Source organism: Oryctolagus cuniculus, chromosome 4 (genome assembly GCF_051225735.1).
Source record: "Oryctolagus cuniculus isolate XC-2025 breed Fujian yellow rabbit chromosome 4, ASM5122573v1, whole genome shotgun sequence".
In the NCBI taxonomy this organism is placed as follows: Eukaryota; Metazoa; Chordata; class Mammalia; order Lagomorpha; family Leporidae; genus Oryctolagus; species Oryctolagus cuniculus.
This window is the reverse complement of record NC_142870.1, coordinates 36,452,498-36,478,728: the sequence shown is the minus strand read 5'-3', so window position 1 is coordinate 36,478,728 and position 26,231 is coordinate 36,452,498. Positions and strand designations below refer to the sequence as shown.

The 26,231-nt window shown below is 40.1% G+C and overlaps 1 protein-coding gene across 7 annotated transcripts in view; it reads left to right on the top strand.

Annotated features, from left to right (window-relative positions):
- Positions 1 to 26,231, top strand: part of ROBO1 (roundabout guidance receptor 1) — a 1,247,412-nt gene that overhangs the window by 783,542 nt on the left and 437,639 nt on the right. For 3 of the 7 annotated variants that reach the window (XM_089330677.1, XM_089330674.1, XM_002716647.6), the window contains exon 1: positions 10,432 to 10,564. The exons of the other annotated variants lie outside the window; for them this stretch is intronic. In XM_089330677.1, the coding sequence (XP_089186803.1) occupies positions 10,510 to 10,564 (55 nt within the window). In that variant the 5' untranslated portion in view covers positions 10,432 to 10,509. Of the gene's footprint in view, positions 1 to 10,431; positions 10,565 to 26,231 lie in introns of those variants that run through there. 7 annotated transcript variants of the gene reach the window in all.

The window sequence follows — 26,231 nt, the reverse complement described above, 5'->3', positions numbered from 1 at the left end:
TTATGATATGAAAAATTCTTATGACATACTGTTGAGTGAAAAATATAGGTTTTAAGGCATTTTTATAGTATTATTGCACATTGTAATAAGAAACATATATATCCAGACTAAAAAAGAAAAGGATATACAATAAAATGTTGAGAGCAAATGAAGTTATACCAGAAAGAATTATTGTAAAATTTTGTTGATATTTTCTGAATTTCTAAATATATTATTCCTATATTGAGATGACAAATAATTAAAATCTCAGAATAAATTATCATCTGAATTTAGGAATGTAAATGTATTACTTTTAGCATGGACTCAAAATTTTCACAAAATATTAACATACTAAATTAGTGAAACTGTTTTTCCTTTGAGGTTAAAACATTGTGAGTAAAAAGTAATATTTAGGAATTTTTGTGAAAATATAATTCATGTATGATGTTTTGGTTATAAGATTGTCTTACTGACTTCAGCAAATATCTGTTTTGTTTTAAAGATCTTCACATGATACATAAATGCAATAAGATATGTACTGTGCCAGTGAAATTCTACCTTGCAGGTGTAATGAAGTGGCTTTAAAGCGGTGTATAGTGATAGGAAATTGAGAAGATGAGATTAGATCAAATCAACAAAGGCTTCTGCTTAGAATAATGGAATTGGATGATTTCTTTTGGAGTGTGGCCAGGATACTAGAGAGGGGGTGATTAAACTCTTGGGAAAATATATAATTATCCTTGTTGTTAAGACAGTAGGTTTACATTTCATGTCAATTTTCAACAGCAGTTTGTTTTTCAGCGACAATTGTAGGATTCGGATTCAGAATTTATCCACAAGAACGAGTACCTCCATATTTAGAATGCTTGTCCTCAGTCACGCCAGGCAGCTATTAAATCCCAAAGCCCCAATTTAGCATTTCATATATGAAATCATTTTTCCTTAGCCATAAAAGAGGAGTATATTAATAGGCTATAGAGTAACTTTGAAATAATCTATGAGGCTACAATTTAATAAATTCTTTATTATTGTTTTTATTATTAATTATAACTTTGAATATTCTTTTTCCTAAGTTAGTACACCATTAAATATTTAGACCTGCCCTTTATTTATTGACCCAGAAAATAACCTCTAAATAGGAAACTACAAAAGAATTTCAAGGTGTTTTTCAAGTTAACATAATGTTTTTTAATGAACAGATTTAAGTAGTTGTTAGACTGTAGGTGAAATATTATTCAGAATAAACAGAGTAGTGGGTGGGACTAAACATAATGAATGCACAAAGTATGACATAAACCCATTATAAGAACATCAATCCCATAAACATTGCTTGAAAGCATTTTTAGAAAGCAATGAAAAACCAAAAGCATTAAACTGTTTTGTAAAACACATCTGCAGAATTAAACATAATGTAGATTACTTACAAAATAGTCAGTTTGTGTTCAAATTGTAAGCCTATAGAGTATGCCATTCAGCTGTGCAGCTGTTAACTATGATCCCAATTTGAGAGAATTTTAATACATGTTTAGAATAGTATATGTTTGCTTCCAGTTATATCTGGAAGAAACAAAAAAAAGTAAAATTCTATGGTAAGGTATTAATATATATACATCTTTGTTTTCTAATATAATTTGAATGTCTAACAAACTTGTACTGCATCTTTTTTCATGCTGCTTCATTAGATTTAAAAGAAAAACTGCTTTGAACATTTTGGACAAAAAAGAAAAAAGATTTGAACTCCAAATTTCCATATAGATATAAATCTACAAATGCAAATATACATTCAGAATCCATTTTTTATACTGATTTCCAAAATAAAGCTAAATTTTTGACAAACCAAAATTTTGCACACTGATACCCTTCTCCAGATAGAATTGAATCTTTTAAAATATAATTACTGTGGGTGGTTTTTTTTTTTTAAGATTTATTTATTTATAATTTGAAAGGCAGAGTTACAGAGAGGGAAAGGCAGAGAGAGAGAGAAATTATGTGTGTCTAGGGGGGTCTTCTATCTTTTGGCTCACTCCCCACCAAATGGTCACAACAGCCAGAGCTGGGCCAATCCGAAGCCAGGAGCCAGGAGCACCCATATGGGATGCTGGCACTGCAGGCAGCGGCTTTACCCACTATGCCACAGCACCAGCACCGCATGGGATTCTAACTTCCTGTTGATGTGCACCCTGGCAAGTAGCAAGTGATGGCTCAAGTACTTAGGTCCTTGCCACCCAAAGTATGAGATCCCAGTGGAGTTCCCAGCTCCTGGCTTCAGTCTGGCCCAGCCCTTATTGTCGTGGGCATTTGGGGATTGAACTAGCAGATAGGAGCTCTCTGTCTTCTCTTTCTCCATCTCTGCCTCTCACAAATAAACAAACAAATAACATTACTTTAATCAACAACTTTTATATGCCTCTCACAATCCATTGTTTACTTAAAAGTTAATGCTCTAGATCTAGCCAAGATTCACATCCAAATTTGGTCTCACATTAGCTGCATGTTCTCTATTTCTTTGTGTATAAAGTGGAATAATAAAAGTATCTGACCTAACAATGTGTTTTTCCTGGAGGACTAAATGACCATAAAGTACTTAGAATGGTTCCTGTAGCACATAATATTATGTGATTATGGACTATTATTATTATTGTTCTATTAGGAACCAGATACAAAAATATCCTTAATGCCAAAAGTGCCAAAATATGTTTATAGATTCCTGATGGATTGCAAATATATAAAACTCACCATATTGTAGACTAATAATATGTTATAACTATCACATCTACTGATGTAAATATTCTAAAGACAGAGGATCAAAGTTCTCTGAGTAACCCATCCTTGTGAAAAATATCTTCTCTAACACTTTAAGTACTTGGTTCTGGTTATGGGTAAACCAGAAGCTAAAGCATTATTCAAAGGAAAGTCCACTTCTTTTTGTTTTGGTGTTCTCATGTATGGAAAGCTAATCTTGAAAGTCACTTCAAGAATTTTGATTCTGAAGTCACTGAAGTCACTGAGACATCAGATCTATGAGTGATTTTCACAGTCAGTTTTGAGTTAGTTGAAGTGCATAAATGAACTATGTATGGGGAAAAATAAACATTAGAACTATAGAAACAGGCTTATTAAAGAAGCATTTTTTTAAAAAAACATATTCACACATAGAGAAATGATTCAATAATTCATTCAGTAATTATGGAGTGTCTACTAGGAGCTGGCATGTTTTGGATGCTTGGAATCTAAGAGTAACCAACATTGTCTAGATTCCTTGGACTCCTCTAACATTCTCAAAGGAGGGATGCAGCTAATAAAAACAAATACGGACATATGGGCATAAGTGCTTTGAATTAAAACAAAAATCCACAAAAGTAAACAAAGCATAAATGGGGTATGAGATGTATTAAGGGTGTGGATTTTAAAAATAAGTGGTCGAAAAAAGCTTCTTTGAGGCTTTAGGTTAAGGTTTGCATTATAAAAACCTGTGTGAAGGGAGAGTGTATGTTTGCAGATTTATGGGGGTGAATATTCCAGACAGAGCAAGTGCAAACTCCCTGAGGCAGCTGGTTATCTGATTCATTCTACGACTAGCATAGAGGCCATGGTGTAGAATAAAGTGAGCAAAAGGCAAATAAATGTAGGAGGAGATGATGTCAGGAAAGGATGGGGATCTGCTCTCATCAGGCCTTTTGGACTTCTGGAAAAACATGGTTGTCATTTGAAGTGAGATGGAAGACCTCTGCACTGAGCAGAGACAAGAGCTGACTTAGGATTTCACAGGATCCCTCTGCCTGCTTTATGAAGAATGCAACACCCCTGCAGTAGCTTCAGCTTATGGTATCCTTCAGTCAGAGGTACTGCAGGGTTCACTCTAACATAAGGAACTTTTCTACCAAGTTGGTACCATAGGCATGTTAGGAAAGCTCATGATCATAATTGTCAGGTGTGGGGCATCAGAGGTATTACTATACTAATAGCATAAGATGGACTGAGCAGTGTTTACTAAGGAAACCAGGTTTCTCTGTCTACCCTGCCCTGAGGACTCACAAGGCTTATCTGCATATCTAATGCTGTGGGCAATCTTTAAATGTGTTGAATCCAAAGTCTCTCAAGCCTACCTTACCATGGAACTCTACTTTTTTTCCCCCTTATGTGCTTTGACTCAAAACAAGCTGGGTTCAAATAAAAGCTCCATGGCTTCTAAGCCTCTAAACTTTGAGTTAATTATTTACTCTTTTAACCCCTTTTCTAAGTTGGGATAACATTAGCATCTCTCAGGATCATGGTGAGAATCAGATGAGTTGATGTTTGTGTAGGGCCCCAAACAGTGCCCTCAATTAATGCTGCTTCCCTATACCCTCTGCTGTATCTATAAAAACTAACCATCTGTTAACATTAAGGAGTAAACTCAGTGAAACCATTGCTACTGATATGTGGGCTCCCAGGCTCCATCAAAACAGCTTAGCAGTATAGCACATTTCAGAACACCTGTGAATCTAGGATGTTACTAGGCAAGCCCAATCACAGTAATTCCCTAGCAAACTTGAGGGTATCATAGTTGGTGCTTTTTAATGAGCCTCAGTGAGAATGAAGAATATGATTAGATGAGATCAGTGGGGTTCTATCCCACCCTTTCACAATGTTTTTTCAAGGTGGTGTTGAAAACATTGGCTCTAGTGACAGTGCCTTAAATCCTTAGGGAATTGGAGATGAGTCTCTTCTAATGGTTTTTGGTTTGGAACTTACCTATTCTAAAGGATAGAGACACAAACAAAAACAATGCTGTTTAAAAAAAGTGTCCTATGTACATTTGATAGAAATTAAATAGACCAATCTTCTTGAAACACAGTAGATGTTTCAACAAGTGTGTTTACTTTCCTTTATTAAGATTATTTTAGTTCCCTTCTAATATGGGACTTTTCTTATATATCTAAAATTAGGAAAATATTCACATATTTATTTCAGCTAAGAAATTTAGGCACTAAGCGTTGTAGATATTATTCAGCAATTCTATGTAAAAATTGTTAAACTAGCTCTTGTATCCTGAGGGATGGTATCTTGGAGTAGATAACATAGCCTCTGTGTGTACTTCTTGCCAGATCTGCTCTCCAGATGTGCTGCAATTTGTGGCTTGCATCCTAAGCCCAATCTAAGGCTTCTTACTAAGAGAAGACAGAGAGATGTGCTAGTTTGTATTTTCCTTTAGGAACTTACCTCTGTTCCTCGTGATCCAAAGAAGTGGTATCTGAAATCACAGAGGAGCTCATGGGAGTTTTGTTGTATCCTGAGTTCCTGAAGCTACCCCCATGAAATATAAAGTCAGATCTGAGCAGCCCAAGGAGAATTATTACCGCTCTAGAAATTTTGCTCTCTAAAAGCTCCTATTCATAAGACTGTTGGAATGTGCTCCTTTCTTATTTCTTCAAAATTCTTAAGGATACATTTTTAAGAATCCTGAATTGTATAGGCTACAAATGAGATAAAAAATCTTCAATCCCATCAAGGTGGCATGTACCAATGCCATCTCACTGTTCCAGGTGATCAATTTCAGTTCACAGTTGGTCATGGTGGAGGGACTGGGAGTCAAAGGGAGCACACAGACAAGTCTAGTACCTGCTAACGCTAACCGATGGAGTAAATAAAGGGGAGAGTGATCCAACATGGGAAGTGAGATACTCACCAGACTCATAGAATGGCAGATGTCCTAAATAGCACTCTGGCCTCAGAATCAGCCCTAAAGGCATTCGGATCTGGCTGAAAAGCCCATGAGAGTATTTCAGGCATGGAAAGCCAAGACACTCTGGCAAAAGATCTCTGCGAGTGAGATCCCAGTGGCAAGAACAGGTCTTCAAAGAAGGAGGTACCTTTCTCTGAAGGGAGGAGAGAACCTCCACTTTGACTATGACCTTGTCTAAACAAGATAAGAGTCGGAGAACTCAGAGGGCTTCCATAGCCTTGGAAACTCATGACTGGAGCATAGGGAGATTACTGATGCCATAGACAGGAGTGTCAATTGGTAAAGTCAACAACAGGAGTCACTGTGCACTTACTCCTCATGTAGGATCTCTGTCCTTAATGTGCTGTACATTGAGATTTAATGCTATAACGAGTACTCAAACAATATATTTCACTTTGTGTTTCTATGGGGGTGCAAACTGTTGAAATCCTTACTTAATGCATACTAAACTGATCCTCTGTAAAAAAAAAAAAAAAGAAAAAAAAAGAAATTATCAATTCCCAACTTGACTCTCACTGGGATTAAACATGACAATAGGTCTGCTCTGATTTCATCATCATTTAAAAAAAAATCATCTATTATTTTTCACTTTATGTTTCTGTGTGGGAGCAAACTGTTGAAATCCATACTTAATGTATACTAAGCTGATCTTCTGTATATTAAGATAATCGAAAATGAATCTTGATGTGAATGGAAGGGGAGAGGGAGTGGGAAAGGGGAGGGTTGTGGGTGGGAGGGACGGTATGGGGGGGAAGCCATTGTAATCCATAAGTCGTACTTTGGAAATTTATATTCATTAGATAAAAGTTTAAAAAAAAAAGAAATAGAATAAAAAAAAAAAACCCTGAAAAAAAAATCTTTAAATGGATCTTTAGAATCTAGCACTCATTCAGACTATGGTGGCCGGAATAAGGGTCCTGAGTGCAAATTAAGACCCTTTCTTCTTTCCTTGCTCGTTGTTTCCCAACCAGTGCAGAGTGAGTCAGAATTCTATGGGACTGGTCTCAGTTGCCTGTAGATGTGATGTGAGCAGGTTTCCTATGCAAGTGCACACACTTACGCTGCACACACACTCACGTGGAACACCGAGCATTTCATGCATTCTTGTAGACAATTTCATGTTCAGGAGTAAAAGTGGAAAGGCGCTAAGTTGTTCTGATTCATCCATCTCCAGGAATGTCCTCAGCTGTCATTTCCCCCTCATCAGTTTGCTTTCACTTTTTGGAACAGATGCCACTCTGGAGATGGTTCTGTTCTTTGCAGCTTCCCATAGTAAGAGCAATAAGGGCCTACTGAATGGGACTCTATTTGCATGTTGCCCCAAAAGCACACTTTTCCGTTTCTTGCAAAGAGATGATGGGCATTAAGTGTCTGTCTGCTTGATTAAGAGAGTGAGTAAAAGGAAGTAGTGAGAGTTCTCAGGTGCATTAAGTTCCATCACTCATTAAAGATCCATGGTGCCTTCTGAATACAAATTCTTGTTTTGAAACGCCACCGTGACTAATGTAATTGACAGACAAAATACACTTTGGATGAGGCAGGAGATGGAAAAAAAAAAAAGACACATGAAGTGGTGATGATGGTCCTCATCAGCCAAGAGTTAGTGTGAGAATGTACTAACTGCTGTCTCTCCCAGGAAATAGCATCTCCAAGGGTGGAAGAGAGGACTTGGGTAGGTGTTTACTTCTGAAATTGCAAAATGAAACACAGCATTAATATGGTTTCCATATATTGAGAGATCTTATCAAACTTCCAGAAATTAAGGGATCCATATTGGGGAGCAATGGAAAAGGGAACCTTGCATATATACTTATATGCATATATAAAGTTTATTTTTATTTATTTGAAAGGCAGAGACAGAGAGATCTTTCATCTGCTGATTCACTCCCCAAATTCCCACAATAGCCAGGGATGGGCCAGGCCAAAGCTGGGAGCCAGGAACTCCATTTGGGTCTACCTGTGGGTGGCAGTCACCCAAGTACTTAATCCATCACTCTCAGGGCACGCATTAGAAGGAAGCCGGATTGGAAGCCAATGTAGGACTCAAATCCAGGCACTCTGATAGGGTATACTGGTGTCCCAAGTGGTGGCTTAACCAGGGGGACCACAATGACTGCCCCTCTAGTTTGTATTTAAAAGTATTCATCCTTTACTGGAAGTTCAAAATCTTTGTTTAAAGTGCATTCAAATGATATGAGGATTTGAAGGATTTTCTCCGTCTCTCCAGACTACCACGCTTTAGCTTATTTATTTTTTATTGCCAGGTAAGCTTATCTTAAAAGCACATTTTATTCCAAGAAGAGAAAGTCTATGTTTTTCAGTAAATATCTTTCCACAAAGACCAATCAATATGTGTTTTTCAGCATTTACTGCACATTCTTGTTCTGATTGCTGAAAAGATTTTGGTGAGAGTCTTTGAATTCTTATCTGCAGCCTGTTTACTGAATTTGCAGGCAGCTTTCTCAGGATTAAACTATCTTGCTTTCAAAAATAGATGCTGGTAACCAGTTTATTTTCCACAAAATGATGCTCTGAGGTCATGTGTTGGATCAGCAGCAACCAGAGTGAATGTACGACGTTTGCCTTTAAAATTTAATGTTTCTTTAGGCAATGCATGGTCTCATAAGAAAAAAAAAAAGGAAATGCCCAATAGTTTCTACAAAAAAAGAACTCTTCATGTCCCATCCCAAGACAGTGGCAATTTTCCACTTTTCAGAGACAACCAAGTAATTATGTTGGAGCTATTTTAGGTTACTTTGCTGATTTGTTAATAAAAATAATAACTCTAAGGATCCATTTCGACCACTTTTTGAGCATTCCACATGGATTAGGTGTTTTACCTACAGTGTCTTATTTAATAGAAAGAAAAATGGATGGATGCAGGAATGAATGAGCGACAGGTGCGCCCAGTTTGTTTTGCTATGGGTGGGTAGGATTTGTGAACACAACCAAGTATCTTCAGAGCCCCTATTTTATCCTGGCAGGGGCCCAGAGCTAGTAAGTGGCAGGTTGGGATTTCAGGGTGGTGTCTTGGGCGTCAAAGCCCACGCCCACTGGTTTCGAAAAGCTGAATGACTTCTCAGAACTGCAAACTCTGAGGCAATCAAGGACGTTTTCCACAAATGTCCCTCTTCCATTATTACTCCCCCCATTGTTAACTTCCTAATACAACAAGCTCCGGAGTCGAAGGCCAGGATCTCTATCCAAAAGCCTCCATGGTCCAGCGGCAAAGGCCTTACATTGGAGTGCCCCCCTCTCCCTGACTCCACTCTCAATAACTTCAACTTAAAGGACTGGGAAGGTACTGAATTCAGTACCCACCTACTCACGCAGCCCAGAGTCCTCTGCCTCCAGCTCTAAAGGCCTGTGGCTCCAATTTGTTTGTTTTTTTAAAAAATGGGAATGAGGAAGGTTGAGCATGGAGTTCTTTGAGAGTTTATTCCAATCCCTGGCAGCGGTAAGGAAGAGGTTAAGCTGGACCAGGAGGATTTTTGAAGTCTTTGGCTGGGAGGTTCCATTTGGATAAAAGGTGCAGGGGAGCTAGGGGTGGCGAGAGAGAGCAGAGAAGTTCTCCGCCGCTTGGATTTTCCAGCCCGGGCAGTTTGATTCTCACCTGAGGGCGCAGTTGGGCACCCGGGGTCTGGGGCTGGAAATATTCTCGAGTAGAACTTGCCTGGCCAACGCCTATAGCGCGCCCAGCGAGGCATGGCAAGGACCGCGCGGCCCCTTTAAGTATTCTCGGGCCGGGGTGGAGAGGGAGGAAACTAGGAGCCGCGGGGACGGTGGGGGAAACCCACAAGCAATTGAGCCCGAGCGGAGGCAGCGTGAGAGCCGAAACTTCAGACGCTGCAGCTCCCGGCCGAGCTCCAGTGAGCCGCGGCGGCCGGCGCTCCCGCCCGCAGCATCCTTCCACCAGCCCGGGGAGGTCCGGGAGTTGCGTCCCTGCAGCTACCACGAGCCAGGGGTGCGGGTTCCCGCCCCCCCAGGAAGTTTGGGCTCCGGCGCAGTTTGGGGCGCTGGGCGCGCGCGCGCCCCAGGGAGCCAGGGACCGCCGGCGATGTTGGGCGCGGCGCGGGGCTGGGGACGCCTGGAAGGCATGAGCGTGTCTGCGGTCCCGCTGCCGGCCCCGCTGCCCTCGGCATCCCCCAAGTGATGGGAACAAGGGCCCGCCCAGGCAGCCGCTGTCGCCGCACCGCCCCCTCGCTCGCCCCCTGCGCGCGGAGTCACCCAGGCACACCCCCGGCACCCCGAGCCGGCCGTCTGGAGCTGCTGCCGCTACCTGGGCTGCCGTTACCGCCTGCGCCGGTGGCTGGCTGCTGACGGGGCTCGCCCGTGGACCGAGAAGCACTTTTTGGCCCTCGCTCAGCGGTTCTCAGTGCCCAACTTCGCCGCCGCCGCCGCCGCCGCGCCTGCCCTCGCAGCGGCGCTCGGGCGCACGTTGTGGGGCGCTCGCCGGGAGGCTGAGGCAGCCCGTGGAGCCGGGAAGCCGCACCTCTGCGCCTGGGCTTTGGCTCTTTGTTGTTCGCCGTGGATGGTCCCTGGAAGGGGCTGAGCCTCCTCGGAAGCCCTGGGCCGTGGGGAACACAGCCCTGGGAATTCTTCGTCTGCTAGGGGCTCGGAGATACTGACAAGCGACCGGAAAGGTCCACGAGGAACTGCCCTGAAACTCCTGGCGGATGGACCCACGTTGCTTATATTAAGCCTTTGTGTGTAGTGTGTGTGGTGTGTGGCTTCGTACATTTGGGGACCCCGTTTCTGCTCCCTTCTCTTGGCATGAGACTGTATGCAGGAGCCACCCGAGGACAATGATCGCGGAGCCCGCTCACTTTTACCTCTTTGGATTCATATGTCTCTGTTCAGGTAACCCCGCGTCTTCTTTCTTCGCCCGCTTGGTATCTCTTGCTCGCCCCCTCTCCACTTTTCAGAATCAACCCTCTTCCTTCACCCCCACCCCCACCTCCCCAAGTTCAGTTCATTTGGGCATCCTCTCCCTTCTAAGGGCGGAGGGAGCCGTCCCCCTAAGGGACTTTCAAGCAAGAAGGTTCCGAGTTCGCTTCTGGGGATGTCCCTCACCCCCCCACCCCCCATCTTCTCCAAGCCTCCCCAAGCCTCTGCGCAGCCCTCGGCCTCTCGCCAAAATCAGGGCACGCCCAGATTACTGGGCAGACGCACGTTTCAGCACGAGGGTGGGAGGAGGCAGCGGCTGGCGGTGAGCTTGGGCCCCAGGAGGAGCCCATGTGAATGTTGTCCAGCGGCTGGTTCCTGCGGGGAGGGAGGTGTGCGCCCCGGGAGCTGGTCGCCCACAGACTCGCCAGGATTCCTGAACCTGGCCCTCCCGATTCGCCCCTCCCCTTCCGAGCATAAGGGGTTATTAGTAGTTTTATGTAACCAAAGTCTGTAATTAAATTCCATTCTGAAGAAACTTCAGGAAATAACTCCTTCTTAGGGTAGGATCTAAACTAGCCACTGCCTGGCTGGGTTGAGAAAGGAAAACAGGCGATTGCAAGTAAGTGAAAAGGAGCAAGCAGTTGTGTGGAAATTTCTCCTTTGCCATGGACAACAGAAGGCTGGATTTAGGATTTTTGGTATTAATTGGATGGTTCTGCAACAGTAGATGCAACGTTCGAAGGATGCTGCGACGGGCTCCTTCTGACCTGAGAGTCCAGACTGTATCTCTACTTGCAGATAGTTTTCTTACACACTCCCCAGGAAAGGTCCACTGTGGGTGAACCAAGCCACGGCTCAACTTTTGTGCCTTTCTTTTTGGTAGATTCTGGTTTCAATCATGGATCCGGTTTCAGGCCCTCAGACCCACTCACACACTCACACACAGGCGCACACGCAGCACACTGCACCTCAGGGGACTTTCATAGTTACACACTGAGCTTCAAGTTGCATCAGGGCCTGTAGGTTAGAGTCATTCAGTTCGCATAATTGCTAAAACCATTTTGCAGGTTAGTTTGAACTTTTTGTGCATGGTCTGTGGTTACCATTCATGTTTTGAACCGGGATTTTTACTACGTAAGCCGAATAGTTAATGGAATATGAAAAGGAATGAGACAGTTGTACAGCAGTGACACATATGAGTCCTTAGAAGTTTCTCAGCCTGCGGAAGTGCTTGCTGGCTGAAAGTTACAAAGAGCATTTCCAACCAAACCAAATGGAAATCCACTGAATTGTTATTCTTTTGAGGAAAACAGAAACTGGAATTTCAGCCTTGGATTGTTAATATCCATATATTTTATATGTCACAGTGGATGGATGAGCAAATTGAATTAACTGTTTGGGGCCGCCTTTTCTTTCGCCAGTTCTCGGTTCCCCCTTTCTGTGTTGCATCCTTTTTTATTTATTTATTTTTTTTAGTTTGCATATCTGAGGGATTGACTAGTACTCCCTGCACACTCCCCATCACCCCCACCTCCAGCCATGGATGCAAGTCAGAAACTTCAAGGTCTGAGCCCTCTATTTGCTTCCTCGCTGTGTCTCCCCCTAGTTTAATTTACAGCTTCAGATACCTTTGAGATTTTTGTTGATACACCTTCTTGGTTAAAGTTTATTCACGTGTGTAAAGTGAAGTGTCAGTGTGATAGATGACTGGAGGGGCAGATTACTGGAGATAGGGGGATTAATGGTCATTAGTCACTGTGTGAGCTGAGTTTGTATATGTTGGGACATTCTATCATGGCTGTAGATTAAAGATAGGGTCACACTAATAGGGTATTACTGAAAGCTGGTCGTGTCAGTGTGCAAATTGTGTCTCCACTTGGAGAAATACCTGGGGGTGTGCTATCAGACTAAAGAATTTGATTAGTAGTTAGTGTCTGAGGTTTGTAATTTGAATAGATAGGACACATTTAAAATCTTAGAGCAAAAAGTTTGTTTTTCTAATTTTCCATTTAAACTACTGATGATTTTTATAAACCCAAGTTTTCCTCATAGGTGGTGCTTATCTACTTTGTTTGCCATGGTACAGGCCAGTGATCTCTTTGTAAGGTGCTCACTCCTATTTAATAACCCAAAGCATTTTATCATTCTCCTGATAACTTTCACTCATGCTGTGAATCTGAACTTGGAAGGCCCAGGAAGTTTTGGGGCTGCTAGACTGATTTCATGACAGTGTGCTATTCCAAGGCAACACCATTGATTTAAATAAAACTTCACAGAACTCAGGTAAGGAACTGGTAACTTGGGTGTGCCCAAGACACCTGGTCAGGGAATGAATGAAGTTCGTGAAAGATTGTGTTTCATGTCTTGCCCCAAGCCTGGATCACAGTCTATCACTTGTTAATGGAGTGTATTTAAGAGAAATGTGGTGAGCTTAGTTAAATCAAAGTGTACTGAGGGGGTCACGTACCTTCGACAAGATTTAACCTGTAAAAGGTTGTCAGTTCTTTTTTCTTTTCCTTTCTTCCTTTTTTCTTTTTCTTTTTTTTTTTTTAAAAACTGGCTGCCAACTTAGCAAAGTCCTGGAGTTTTCTTCAAACAGATCATAAACTCCATTTTGGTGTGTTGATGGCATACTTCACATTGAGTATTATGTTGAAGAGTGTTTACTTTTTGTTGTGTTTTATTTATTAGCCTAATGCTACAATAAGTACCTGTCTTCATTCTGATAAACTAAGATTTGGGAAAAAAGTAGGTATTTATTGAGATAGTCATTTTTATGGCAATGAATTTTTTTAATTAATTTGTCTATCTCTGTTCTTTTCTGTGGATAGCTACACTTTTGGTGGCCTAAGAGGCAGCCTTGAAAAAAATCTGTGATCCCTCAGGAACTAATTCTAAACATTCTGCCTTCATAGACTTCCTCTTCTCAAGTCCATTTGCTAAAATCTGCTTTTAAGAGGAAAAGTGATTGAATTACAGTTTAAACTTAGGGTGAGATCTGAATTTCAAATAAAGTGGAAGTTTACTGGTGCTGTCTATTTTTCTCTATTTTGGGGGGAGTGGTGGTTTTTCTCGAGAAGAATTTTTTTTAGTGAGTTTCACTATTTGAGCTACTTATCTGAATCTCTGGCCTTTCTCCTTTCCACTCTCTCCTTCTGGCAAGCTTCTTTGGTGCTTCCAATAACTTCTGGTTAGTTTCTTTATAACTAGTTGGCTTTTAGATCTGGATATCATACTGATTTTTAAAACATTTTCTTTCCTTTCAGTGGACCCATGGGGTATTTATGGTTAAAATGTCTTAGAACAGATAGTTTGCCTGGAGTTTTTTCTTAGTCATTGTTGTGACAAGTGAAATGTACTTGTGTGAGTTAAACTGGTGCAGAATGTTAAATTTCAAACTAGCAATGACAACTGTTTACTTATTTTTACATTGACTAGATATCTATAATTTAATGGGGCAACAGGAATACGTTTGGAAGGAAATTTAGGGTAACAGCTTCTTAATGAAGATCTTAAGTAGTTGAATTTTCATTTGTAGACTTCTATATTAGTAAGATGCTAAAGTAATACTTATGTTAATTTCTGACCCTTTAAAAAAGTTTAAATTCTAAACACAAAAATTTCAGCTGTCCCACAAGCTTGATTTTGCATGAGAAAATTTAAGGAGCTCAAAGATGTCATTTAATTTAAAGTTAGGCCTAAGATAATAGATAGAGTAAATTAAGCAGTGTGGGAAGTAGAAAGGCAAAAAAGAAACCAGAAGCAGGAGTCTAGAGAAGTGAGGTTGACACGAAGATCCAGGGTTGAGCTAGTTTTAAAATACAGACAAAAGTGAGGTGGAAGCAGATAGAGCAAATCTGAGTTCGCAGAGCTCACCACCCATGACAGGAGAAGCAAATTTGAAATGTGGATCTCTGAAAACTTGAGATCAGTGTGCATACTGTATATTTAACAACTATATAAACAGTGATATATTTTCCATTTTATAAAATGAAAACAATTTACACATGCTTAATCTTTAATGAATTTATTGAACTATTTTTTATGGCTATGTTTTGTAAGAATTTAGACTATTGACTAACTTGATGGCAGAGAGAGGAGTTAAACACGAAGTAGTAACCTTACATCATAACATGTTTGCTTAGATTAGATAAGTAAAATGAAAAGGAAATAATTTAAAAATGAGACTGAGTCCAAATTCTGGGCGACATTAAGAAACTTTTTAAATACTGTAGTTGTGAAGCTGCAATTCCACTTAACTGAACATTCATTGTTATCTTATTTAATACTTATCAGACACCCTGGCAGAGATTCTGTTGTTAAATATTGATCTTATTTTATAGTTGTGGAAACTACATCATAGAGAAGTTAAGTGATGTGGACAAACAGAGATCTGTACTGAGTTGGCTACAGAACTCCCAAACACTGTACACTTTCCTAATTCAAACAGAAATGGAGAAATTGAATAAGAAAGATTATGGTTCAGTCACCTTTTATTTTAAAGCTTGTTCTCCAAATTCACCTCAACAATACTGTGGGTTGACCATTTGAGGACTTGGAATGGAGGCATTATTTTCCCTGTTATTAAGAAAATCACCTTTAAATTTTGAGGTCATCAGAAAATTCTTTACTCATAGCCAGATCACATTCAGCTGTTATCACGTCTGCATTTGCTGGCTTGCTTAAATGAGGAACCTGAACGTAATTCAAAACCTTGTCTGCTGGCGATGCTGATGCACAGAGATTCTAAGTTGTATCTTGGAAAATGAGTGCCATTCTCATTCATGCACACTTGAGGATGGATTTTGTTCTGAGTCCCAAGGCAAATGATTGGCATTCATGAAAGGAGAACCTGTGGAGAGAGAGAATCATTTCCCCTGTGGCTGCTTTTACCCTCTGGGTTGGGTGTGGGCTGGAGGTTATTTAGTAGGAGATGAGCCTTCTGCTTGACTGCTGTTTACTGATGACTCCCTTCATGGTTACCGATCATGGAAGGGTTGAGCATCAGTACCTGGTTGATCAGCTGGTTGGAAACTGCTTATGCATAGCCAATAAAGGTGCCATCCTGTGGAGATCAAAAGGCCACCTCCTTTTTATTTTTTTTTTAACAGTTCTGGAATAGATAAGTTTCCTTTTCCCTTTCTCCCTCCTCTTTCAGCACTTTTCTTCAATCTTGCTATTGAAGAAGAGGAAGCAAATAGGTTATCTGTAGTGAACAGGGAGATAGCTTTGATCTCCACCTCTGCACGCCTGTCTTCCTCATCCAAGAGGCTGTTTCTAACACTGGAAGGTGTCATATTGCTTTCTTCATGAGAGAGCTCAGCCTCATTTCTCTTGAGCCAAGCAGGCTGCAGGCTCTACAAATCCCCTTACTTCCGTGAGTTTACTTGGCTTCCAAATATCTTATGACAGTGTCATTCGGCACATAGAATAATATTTTGAGCAGCATGACTGTGCATATCTTTCTGACTTCTTTCAAGGAGAGAAGAAAGTACTTCTTTGGCATTCCCAGCTGTCCCTGACTTGAGCCAGAAAAGAATATCTGTTTATTTTATTAATTATTTTTTTGAGGGAGAGTGTACAGAAGGTAAACAGTTATTGAAAATGTTCTTGGATCACGTTGAGTTTGATGTTAAGTAGTCCCTAGCCTTAATACCTGTCACCTAGTCTGACACGCAAATGAAGCGTTAAAAGCACCATCAATGAATACAAGCAAATGTCAGCAGAGTAGTGTGGCACTGTGTTAAGTGGGAATATAGTCTTTCTTTGTCAACTGATTGATTTGTATGCAGCGGATGAAGAAGTAGTCAGCTTCATTTCCTAACACAACGATTTTGAGAATCTTTTAAATAAAATTTTTAAAAATTTTATTTGAAAAGTAGACACATACACACCACACACACACACACACACACACATACACGGAGAAAAAATGAGGGGGAGAAAGATCTTTTATCTCCTGGGTTACTCCATAAGTGCTGGTAACTGCAAAGGCTGGGCGAGGCCATAGCCAGGAGCATAGAACTTAACCCAAGTCTCCCACACGTATGGAAGGAACCCAAGTACTTGAGGAATGATTTGCTGCCTCCCAGTGTGTACATTAAGAGAAAGCTGGAATTAGAAGCAGAGCCGACACTGGAAATCTGGGTGCTCCAATGTGGAATGCTGGCATACCAAGTGGTGTCTTAAGCACTGTGCCAAATGACTCCACTGGGATCCTTTTTTATTTTTTAAAAATATTTTGTTAGCCTTGTAGTTAACTGTATAAGTTTTAGCAGAAAATATATATTTTTAAAGAACTTCTGCTAATAGCAACTAGTAGTTACACTTCCACAGGATGCTCTTGATTGGATTTCACAAAATATTAAGTTAAAAATCTGTGTTCATCTCATCTGTAAAGGACATGGGAGCCAGGGCAGTTTGTCCACAGTCAGCCATGGAAGGAGCATGGAATCCTCCAAACCTTCCCCTAAAGTTATTTGGGAGGGATTTGGTTTGAGAGTATTAGAGACATAGTTTGTATCTTACCTCCCTATTGGTTTTCCTTTAAAGTAAGGATAAGTAGTATTTGAGGATTACTGAAAATGTTACATGTGACTATTTAGTAGTTTAGAAATCATTTTAAGTGTATGTGATTTCTTGATTTACCTTAAATTTTCAATGAACATAGCAAGAGACAGAGTTCATATGACTATATGGTTCTTGGTAGCATATTGTTTATGGCCATAATTTATATACTATTATGGAAAATAATATGTACTTGGTAAGTATAGTTCTGGATATTAGAAAAGGAAACACAGGCCAGGTTTCAGCTATTCTCCAGTAAAGTGATGGAGGCCCTTCCATATCATTAAAAATTCCAGTTAGAGGGGCAGGCATTGTGGTGCATTGCATTAGGCCACTGCTGCCTCCACTGACATTCCATATCACAGTGCTGGTTCTAGTCCTGACTACTCAGATTCTCATTCTGCTTCCTGCTATTGTGCCAGGGAAGGCATCAGAAGATAGCCCAAATGCTTGGAATCCTGCCACCCACTTGGGGGGCTCAGATGGAATTCCTAGCTCCTGGCTTCTGCCTGGAGCATCCCTGGCTGTTAGGACCTTCTGGGGAGCAAACCACCAGGTGAAAAATCTCTCTCTTTCTCTTTGTTTCTCTCTTTCTGCCTCTCTGCCTTTCAATTAAATGCATAAGTAAATTTTAAAAAAGAGAGAGAAAAGAAATTCCAAATAGTGTAGGAAAGGAAAATGTGACCAAAGAACAAAGAATGAGCAAATGAGGCCACACATGTCTGATTTAACATCATATATGCTGATGAGATACACGAAGTCTTAGAATTTGATCTCCAAATTTGCTGTATGCTGTATTTTCTAGTGTAGCATGTGACTTTTTTCTCTAATAATGGACTTGTAATTTAGCTGAGGAAAATCATATCTGCAGTTACTTTCCTATAAAATAAAATGTTTTTGTTTTCACTGACCTGAAGTTAATTTTGTTTACTAAGTCTTGATTTAAAAGATAGCTGTCATCACTCTGAAAGTTCACTAAAAAGTGCATGCACCTAAAACAAAGTGAGTTAAAGCACATTTATATGTGTTAACTGCACACTTCTAGATAGTTTTAGCTAGTTAGTTTAGATGTTTGGTTGAGAAGTCAATTGTCTCCAGCACATGCAGTGAACAAGTTATGTGAATAAAGTAGAGGTACTTTGTCCAGGCTGTAGAATGTAAAACTCATCTGTTTGTCTTCAACATATTTGAAGAGAAGTAAAACTTTTCTAGCAATTTGGTATCAGATTTGGAACTACACCTTTGTTAAATTAATGGACCTGCTCAGCAATGTAGTGCCTAAAGCTAAACATGTAGAAGGAAATGAGAGTGAGGTAATATCTATGTGGCTAAAGGGACATTCACTAAAAAACCTTCTGTTATTTATCACCATGAATTCCAGCTGAATAGAAACATCCTAAGAGTCGGTTTGGTTTCACGAGAAAGAAAAAAAAAAAAAAAACAAATTTGTTGTGTTATTTGGCTTTCTTTTCTATTATAGATCATTCTGGATCATACTAATCTCACACATCCATCCATCAATACTGTATGTGTCTATGTATACAATACTGTATACATACAGTATACAGAACCAGTCCGCCGTCTCTATCCATGGGTTCTACATTTTCAACCTTAGATTGAAAATATTTGGCAAAAAAAAAATTGCATTTGTACTGAACATGTATGAACTTTTTTTCCTTATTATTCCCCAAACAATACAGTATACTAGCTATTTACATGGCCTTTACATTGTATAAGGTATGATAAGTAATCTAGACATTATTTAAAGTCTGTAGGAAGGTGTACATAAATTACTTGCATGTACTATATCATTTTGTATAAGGGACTTGAGCATCCATGAATTTTGCCATCTGCCGGGTGTCGTGGAACTTATCCCTCATAGATACTTAGGGATGATGTGTGTGTTTTTTTTGTGTTTGTTTTACATGAAAAGGAGAAAACACAAATGATTAATTAGGTGACAAATTGGTGCAGTGTGGACCCAGTTGAACGCACGGAAAATGAAGGACTAGGAATAATAATAGCATCTCTGACATTATCAGCACCACATTCTAACCAGCTGAGCTAACTGGCCACCTGATCTCTGACATTAAAACTGATAAAATCTAACATTCATAGTGATGGCATCTGCCTGGCAAAGTGCTAACATGCCTTATCTTATTTAATCCTTGAGCAACAGCATTAAGATTGAATGCGTTGTTGTCCTTGTTTGTTAGTGTGGGAAATGAAGTTCACGGCCAGTGAATGGACTGCCAAATGGAAGCCAGCCTGTGTGATCCCAGAGTTCTTGTTCTTCCAGATTGTACTCACAAACTACCCTATTCTCTCAAAGGAAAACACATATATTGAAAGGTTGTAAAATGTATGTCATAGGATATGACAGTTTAAGATATCTCTTTTTGTGAGGGAACTGGATTGTGCTGCCAACATGTTTTCATTCCTTTTAGATATTAGATTTTTATGTTCTGCCTCGTTGTCTATTTTTCTCTTCTGCTTGTCACATTGAGAATACACAAAAAGGAGTATAGTCTGATATTATACACCATGAAACACTGAAGCCCAAGTCTAACCCCAACAAGTACTTCAGTAGAATTCAGTGCTGTTCAGTTTGTGGAATAAATTTGACATGGGAAGAACCAAATTAAGTTATAAGAAAGTTCAGTTGTGTAAGTGAATAGAATTTTTCTTATATAGAAAGTTTCATCACTGAGATTAAGCTTCTCACAGGAGCAGATTGTTGAATTTTCATTCATAAGGTTGAAAATAAATGACTTACTTAGTGATAAGATGTTACTAATAACAACATCCATGGCACAGGCTGGCTTAGAATCTGTGATTACTATCCCTTCAAAGGTGCATCCTTCCCCAATGACATGTTTTATAGAAAACAAAGAATGTCAGAATGTAGCACTAGAGAACATGATCCTGGCCAATGAAAGTCAAATGAGTCTTAGCTAACTATCCAAAAACAATACATAAATACATAACCCATACTCTTTCAGAAGTAATGTGGCTAGTTTTAGAAATGTTGCCCACTTGTTTTTCTTACTCTTTTATATATATATATATATATATATATGCCATAACTGTTCTATTATTTCTGTGGTATGGTTTTCTCAACAGAATTTATCAGTCTTGAAAAGTTAAATTTTTTTTCCTTTTAAAGATTTATTTATTTATTTGAAAGGCAGAGTTACAGAGAGGCATAGACACAGAGGGAGACAGAGATCTTCCATCCACTGGTTCACTCCCCAAACGGCCACAATAGCCGAAGCTGGGCTGATCCGAAGCCAGGAGCCAGGAGTCTCCCACTCCAGTGCAGGGGCCCAAGCACTTGGGCCATCTTTTACTACTTTCCTATGTGAGTGGCAGAAACCCAACCACTTGAGCCATCACTGCTGTGTCGCAGGTTGACATTAGCAGGAAGGTAGAGTCAGGAGTTGAACTTTGGCATGCCAAGTGTGAACACGGCACCCCACCAGAATCTTGGATTAAATGTGTGTGTATACATATTTACTACATTTCACTATTTCCATTGGTCTGTAACATTATATAAGGCATAAATGAAGCCTTCTCAGTCCTTACTGTATACCACTAGTCAAAATGGAATCATATCTAAACCTCTCCTTTACATGAGATCTGGGCTCTTTAAGGTTTTTATTCTGTGTCTTAAAATATACTTTGTAATAAATGTATTTCTATGCATTCATTGCTTTGCAGCTTGCTGTTAATTTACTGCTACTTATTTATTATTAATGGAGCTTAATAACATTTTATTCCTCAGTGAACTACTATCAATCATAACAATAATCAAAAATTATTAAGTAGCTGCAACTTTTATGCCCTTAGATACTAAAAAGAATGCTTCAGAAATGTCTGATAATGTATAAACGCTTTTAATAACAAGATTCAGGTTGTATCCAAATAGACATCAAAATGAATGTGTGTTACATTAGTAATTTATTAGCCTGGTATGAATGAAAAATGTTTTTTATAGGATGAGAGTAGGGAAAATTGCATTTTAAGAACTAGTGAATGGGTTCCTGAAGAATGTTGGGAAAAGTTACGGAGGTAACTTGTTGGGCTAAGGGAACTTTTTTAAGTGGGGCCTGTAGGAATGGTGATTTGAAAAGCTGACATGCCGGCGCCGCGGCTCACTAGGCTAATCCTCCGCCTAGCGGCGCCGGCACACTGGGTTCTAGCCCCGGTCGGGGCGCCGGATTCTGTCCCGGTTGCCCCTCTTCCAGGCCAGCCCTCTGCTGTGGCCCGGGAGTGCAGTGGAGGATGGCCCAGGTGCTTGGGCCCTGCACCCCATGGGAGACCAGGAAAAGCACCTGGCTCCTGGCTCCTGCCATCGGATCAGCGCGGTGCGCCGGCCGCAGTGCACTGGCCGCGGCGGCCATTGGAGGGTGAACCAACGGCAAAGGAAGGCATTTCTCTCTGTCTCTCTGTCTCTCTCTCTCACTGTCCACTCTGCCTGTCAAAAAAAAAAAAAAAAAAAAAAAAAAACAAAAAAAAAAAAACTTAAAAAAAAGAAAAAATGAAAAGCTGACATAACCTGCCTGAAGAGGTAGACCCTACAACAATTGCTTACCACAGAAGTGCTCTTATGAGATTGTTATATTTTGTAGGACCTTATTTAATAATATCCTTCTTTCTTCCATTCGCTTATCAGTAACAAAGTATGGGGGACATGCTGCTCCTTGTACTTCAGGGAGTAGTAGTGAATAGTTGATTGCTATATAGGTGATTTAATAGAGATGCTTGACCACTCTGTGAGTCTTTGTTAAGTAAACTAACTGAAGACCATAAAAAGTAATGCAGGTGTTAATTAGCTCAATTTAGCTTTTCTAGAGTGTACACCCATTTCAGAACATCATGTTGTACACCATAAGTATATACAATTTTTGTCAATTAAAAAAGTTAAGAGGGTGGCGCTGTGGCCAAACAGATTAAAGACCTGGTCTGCAGTGCTGGCATCCCATATGGGTGTCGGTTTTGCGTTCCAGCTGCTCAACTTCCAGTCCAACTCCCTAGTGCGCCTGGGAGACCTGGAAAAAGTTCCTGGCTCCTAGGTACAGATTGGCTCAACTCCAGCTGTTGCAGAAATTTGGGGAGTGACCCAGCAGATGTAAGACCTCTCTACCTCTCTCTGTAACTCTGTCTTTCAAATAAATAAAATAGATGTTTAAAAAAAAGTTAATAAAACATTTTTAAAAGGTCCATCAAATGGAAAAACGATAGAAAATATAAACTTCATGGTCTGCTCAGAGATTATGATTTTTTTATATTCTCTCTAAGAGCATGGATGGCAATATAGTCTAAGCAAATAATACTTAGATATAGTGCTATGTGTATTACCATTCTTAGAATCATTGCCTGTCAAAGAATGACTTGAATGGCACCCCACAACTTCAGCTTTATCCTTCTGTGCTTCTTCCTTCTTTGTAGTACTTTGTACATAGAGTTCTCTGCTTCCCTCATTGCTTTCTGTATCAAGAATTGTCTCCTCCTAGTGTAGCTGATTCCCTTTACAATTGTCATAAGCTTCTCTTCCCAGCTGAAGGCCAACAGACCTTGTCCCACAGACCTTGATTCTCCCATCCAAAGCTACTCAGTGTAAATCCAGTCTAGTTTCTGTGTGATTCTGTTTCTTTATTTGAAAACAATTATTATACTCTTTCTAAATCTGCTGTTCCACCAGCACAAGTTTTCCATTTTCTTCTTCTTCTTCTTTTTTAAAGATTTATTTATTTTTATTTGAAAGAGTTACACAGAGAGAGGTCTTCCACCCACTGTTTCACTCCCCAGTTGGCTGCAATGGCTGGAGCTGAGCCTATCCGAAACCAGGAGTCAGGAGCTTCTTCCAGGTCTCCCATGCAGGTGCAGGGGCCTAAAGACTTTGGTCATCTTCCACTGCTTTCCCAGGCCATAGCAGAGAGCTGGATTGGAAGTGGAGCAGCTGAGACTCAAACCAGCGCCCATATGGGATGCCAGCACTGTGGGCGGTGGCTTTACCCGCTGTGCCACGGTGCCAGCCCCTACCCATTTTATTCTTCTGATAAAGATTCACTTTCCATGGTTATATTGTTTTTCTTGTTATTTTTTAGTATCTGTTTTGTCAGGATCTTCCAAAAGAACAGCATTAAGTTTGAGGAATCAGTCTTCATTTTTAGGATAAAAGGTAGATAACATTTAACTTTGTTCTGGTAAATCCTTTATCTACAAGTTCTCTCAGTCTCATGGAATGTACTGCTTTTTTACATCAGGAAATTAAATTGTGTTAAGCTAAATGCTTACTTTTTCACCTTTATTTCCCACTGAAACATCTTAGAAGTGTTTTTTTTTTCTTTTTTCTGTTTTAAAGTCACAGTACTTAACGGGGGAAATAAACAAAAGAACATTTATGAGGTTGCTTCTCTTTGATAATATTTTTATAATCATTGAACATGGAAATGTCTATCCAGAGGCTGTAAAAGAAGGAAGGGCCTGTACTAGGATTAAATGATAGTTGGCTGAATCTTGCCATGGAGAAGTGTCTTTGTAGACACTTTTTCAAAAGGCATAAATCCATATTCTTAAGAAAAATTGTTAGGCCGGCGCCGCAGCTCACTAGGCTAATCCTCCGCCTTGCGGCACCGGCACACCGGGTTCTAGTCCCGGTTGGGGCGCTGGATTCTGTCCCGGTTGCCCCTCTTCCAGGCCAGCTCTCTGCTGTGGCCCGGGAGTGCAGTGGAGGATGGCCCAAGTGCTTGGTCCCTGCACTCCATGGGAGACCAGGAGAAGCACCTGGCTCCTGGCTTCGGATCAGCGCGGTGTGCTGGCCGCAGCGCACCGGCCACGGCGGCCATTGGAGGGTGAACCAACGGCAAAGGAAGACCTTTCTCTCTGTCTCTCTCTCTTTCACTGTCCACTCTGCCTGTCAAAAAAAAAAAAAAAGAAAAGAAAAAGAAAAAGAAAAATTGTTCTAGCTGCTAAAAGTGGTTAGTTGATTCTAAGTTATTCATAATCATAAAAATATAATGGATCCTCACACCAATTATCACCATTAATGGCTGCAATATTGCACCATCTATCCATGTAGGACTGTGAACCCCATATAGGACTGACCTATCTGTTACTATTTATTCCTACTGTAAATAACATCATTACCACTTTTTCTTATCTTTAGTGTTTTAGAAGCTTTTTACTTTTCTGGTATTTGGCTTTCCTCATTGTGTTGTTGCTAGTTAAATGGTTACATAATAGCTTATTTATTTAAGCGAAAGCTTGTGCCTTTATTGGGAGCTGTTTACATTTTACAAATTGCATTTGTGGAGCCAAGCAAAGTGATCAGTTTTAGGGTTTATGTTTATTCTTTCCTCCTAAAGCTAACAAACAAAGAAAACAAAACAACAAGCCCTTTGATGAGCTAAGGGTCCCTGATGAACTGACTAAATAAATATATTCTTGAATAAGAAAAGAAATTATCAACACAGTCTGAAGGTTTGCTGATTGTCATTAACAGATGTACTGCTGTGTTGCCTATGAATCATAGGTTAAGAAAATACATTAAGGAAATCTGAATCAATAAAAATAAAGAAAATTGAGGCTGTGGATAAATAGCAAAAGTAGCCTTCACCTTCTATAATAATGTATTGCCTGATTCTTTTTAAAATTTAGTATCCTTTAAGTATGTTATTATTTGTTTATAAGATCATTAGCTATTTGACAGAAATATTATCATGAAAGGAGCTTAATGTTAAGGGTCAGTAATCACTATCAGTTGAATATTAACCAAAAATAAAAATAAAGCATCTTTGAAATAATTTACAAATAACGCATTTTAGTTACTTTAGAAAAAAAATGATTTCTGCAGTTTGCAAGAATACATTTTGTATTTCTCTGAGGAATCTTGTTCATAATTCATAAATGTTTCTAAAATAACATTTGGAGGATTTCTTTATGAACATTAAAAAGGGTATAATTTGCTCAGTCAAGATATATTGCAAGTCTAAAAATATGAAGAAACTTGCGAACCCCCCCACCCCCGCAAAGAACCTTGGTGATTTCTCGCTAAATCTAAGTAAAATATTCCTAAACATAGAAATTGCTATGCTTTGTTATGTTGCACTGTAAGGTGCATGGAATTTCTTTTTGTGTTTGAACGACTCATCCTGCTGGAATAATATGGCACAGTCCCATTGGGAATCATTAGGAGCATTACTCATGTAAGACATCTATCAGAGGCAGCCCTCCTCATGCTAAATTCTAGAGTGCAGCTCACAAATAATATGAGATGCTCACAGGCATGAGGCAGGGTGTACGTCTGAATGGGAGGAGGTCAAGGCGCGGGCAGGGGAGAGGTCAGAGACGGTAATGTGCCCTGAGCAAAGAGAGCGGATTCATTTGAAGCTGGAAACCATCACCAGCATTTCATTGTCCGCAGGAGGCATGCTTAAAGATGAGCATAATTTGGTGCTTTGACAAAATAGCTTGCCAATCATAACTGATTCTTCACCACTTGAAAGGGCGGCCATGACTTCCACATTTCTTTGGAAATTATTTCTGTAGTTGATAGTGGCAGCCTTTAAGAGTGTAATGGGAACATATTAGCTAATTTGCCTAAGTCTTCCTGATCTTTGTTACACTTGGGTTTGTGATTCTCCCTATTCTCCTTATATATAAAGATCTGTCTTTATATGGAAATGGTTTGTTTATTTTCTCATGAGAGACTACCTTGTGTTAGGATGTGTCAGTATTATTGATTTGTCTTTATTGTACATTTGTCTATTATGGAACCAGTTTAACTGAGTGAGTATATTTTCACACCTCCAGCTTTTCAAAATGTTGCACCCTCTATTTGGGAATACTCCATCTAAACCCTTTCTACCTCTTTCGCTCCCCCATTTTCCATCCCGGTGCCTGTAGGGTCTCCTGAATCAATGCAGGAGTCTAGAGAGCTTCAGGTGTCCCATCCATTGACTCAGTGCAGATTTGATGGACTTCCTATGTTTCCCTAGGACCCTATGCAAAACTGTCCTTGCCCACAGTCATGCTGCATTGCATGCACTACTTATGTGCATCTCCTTTC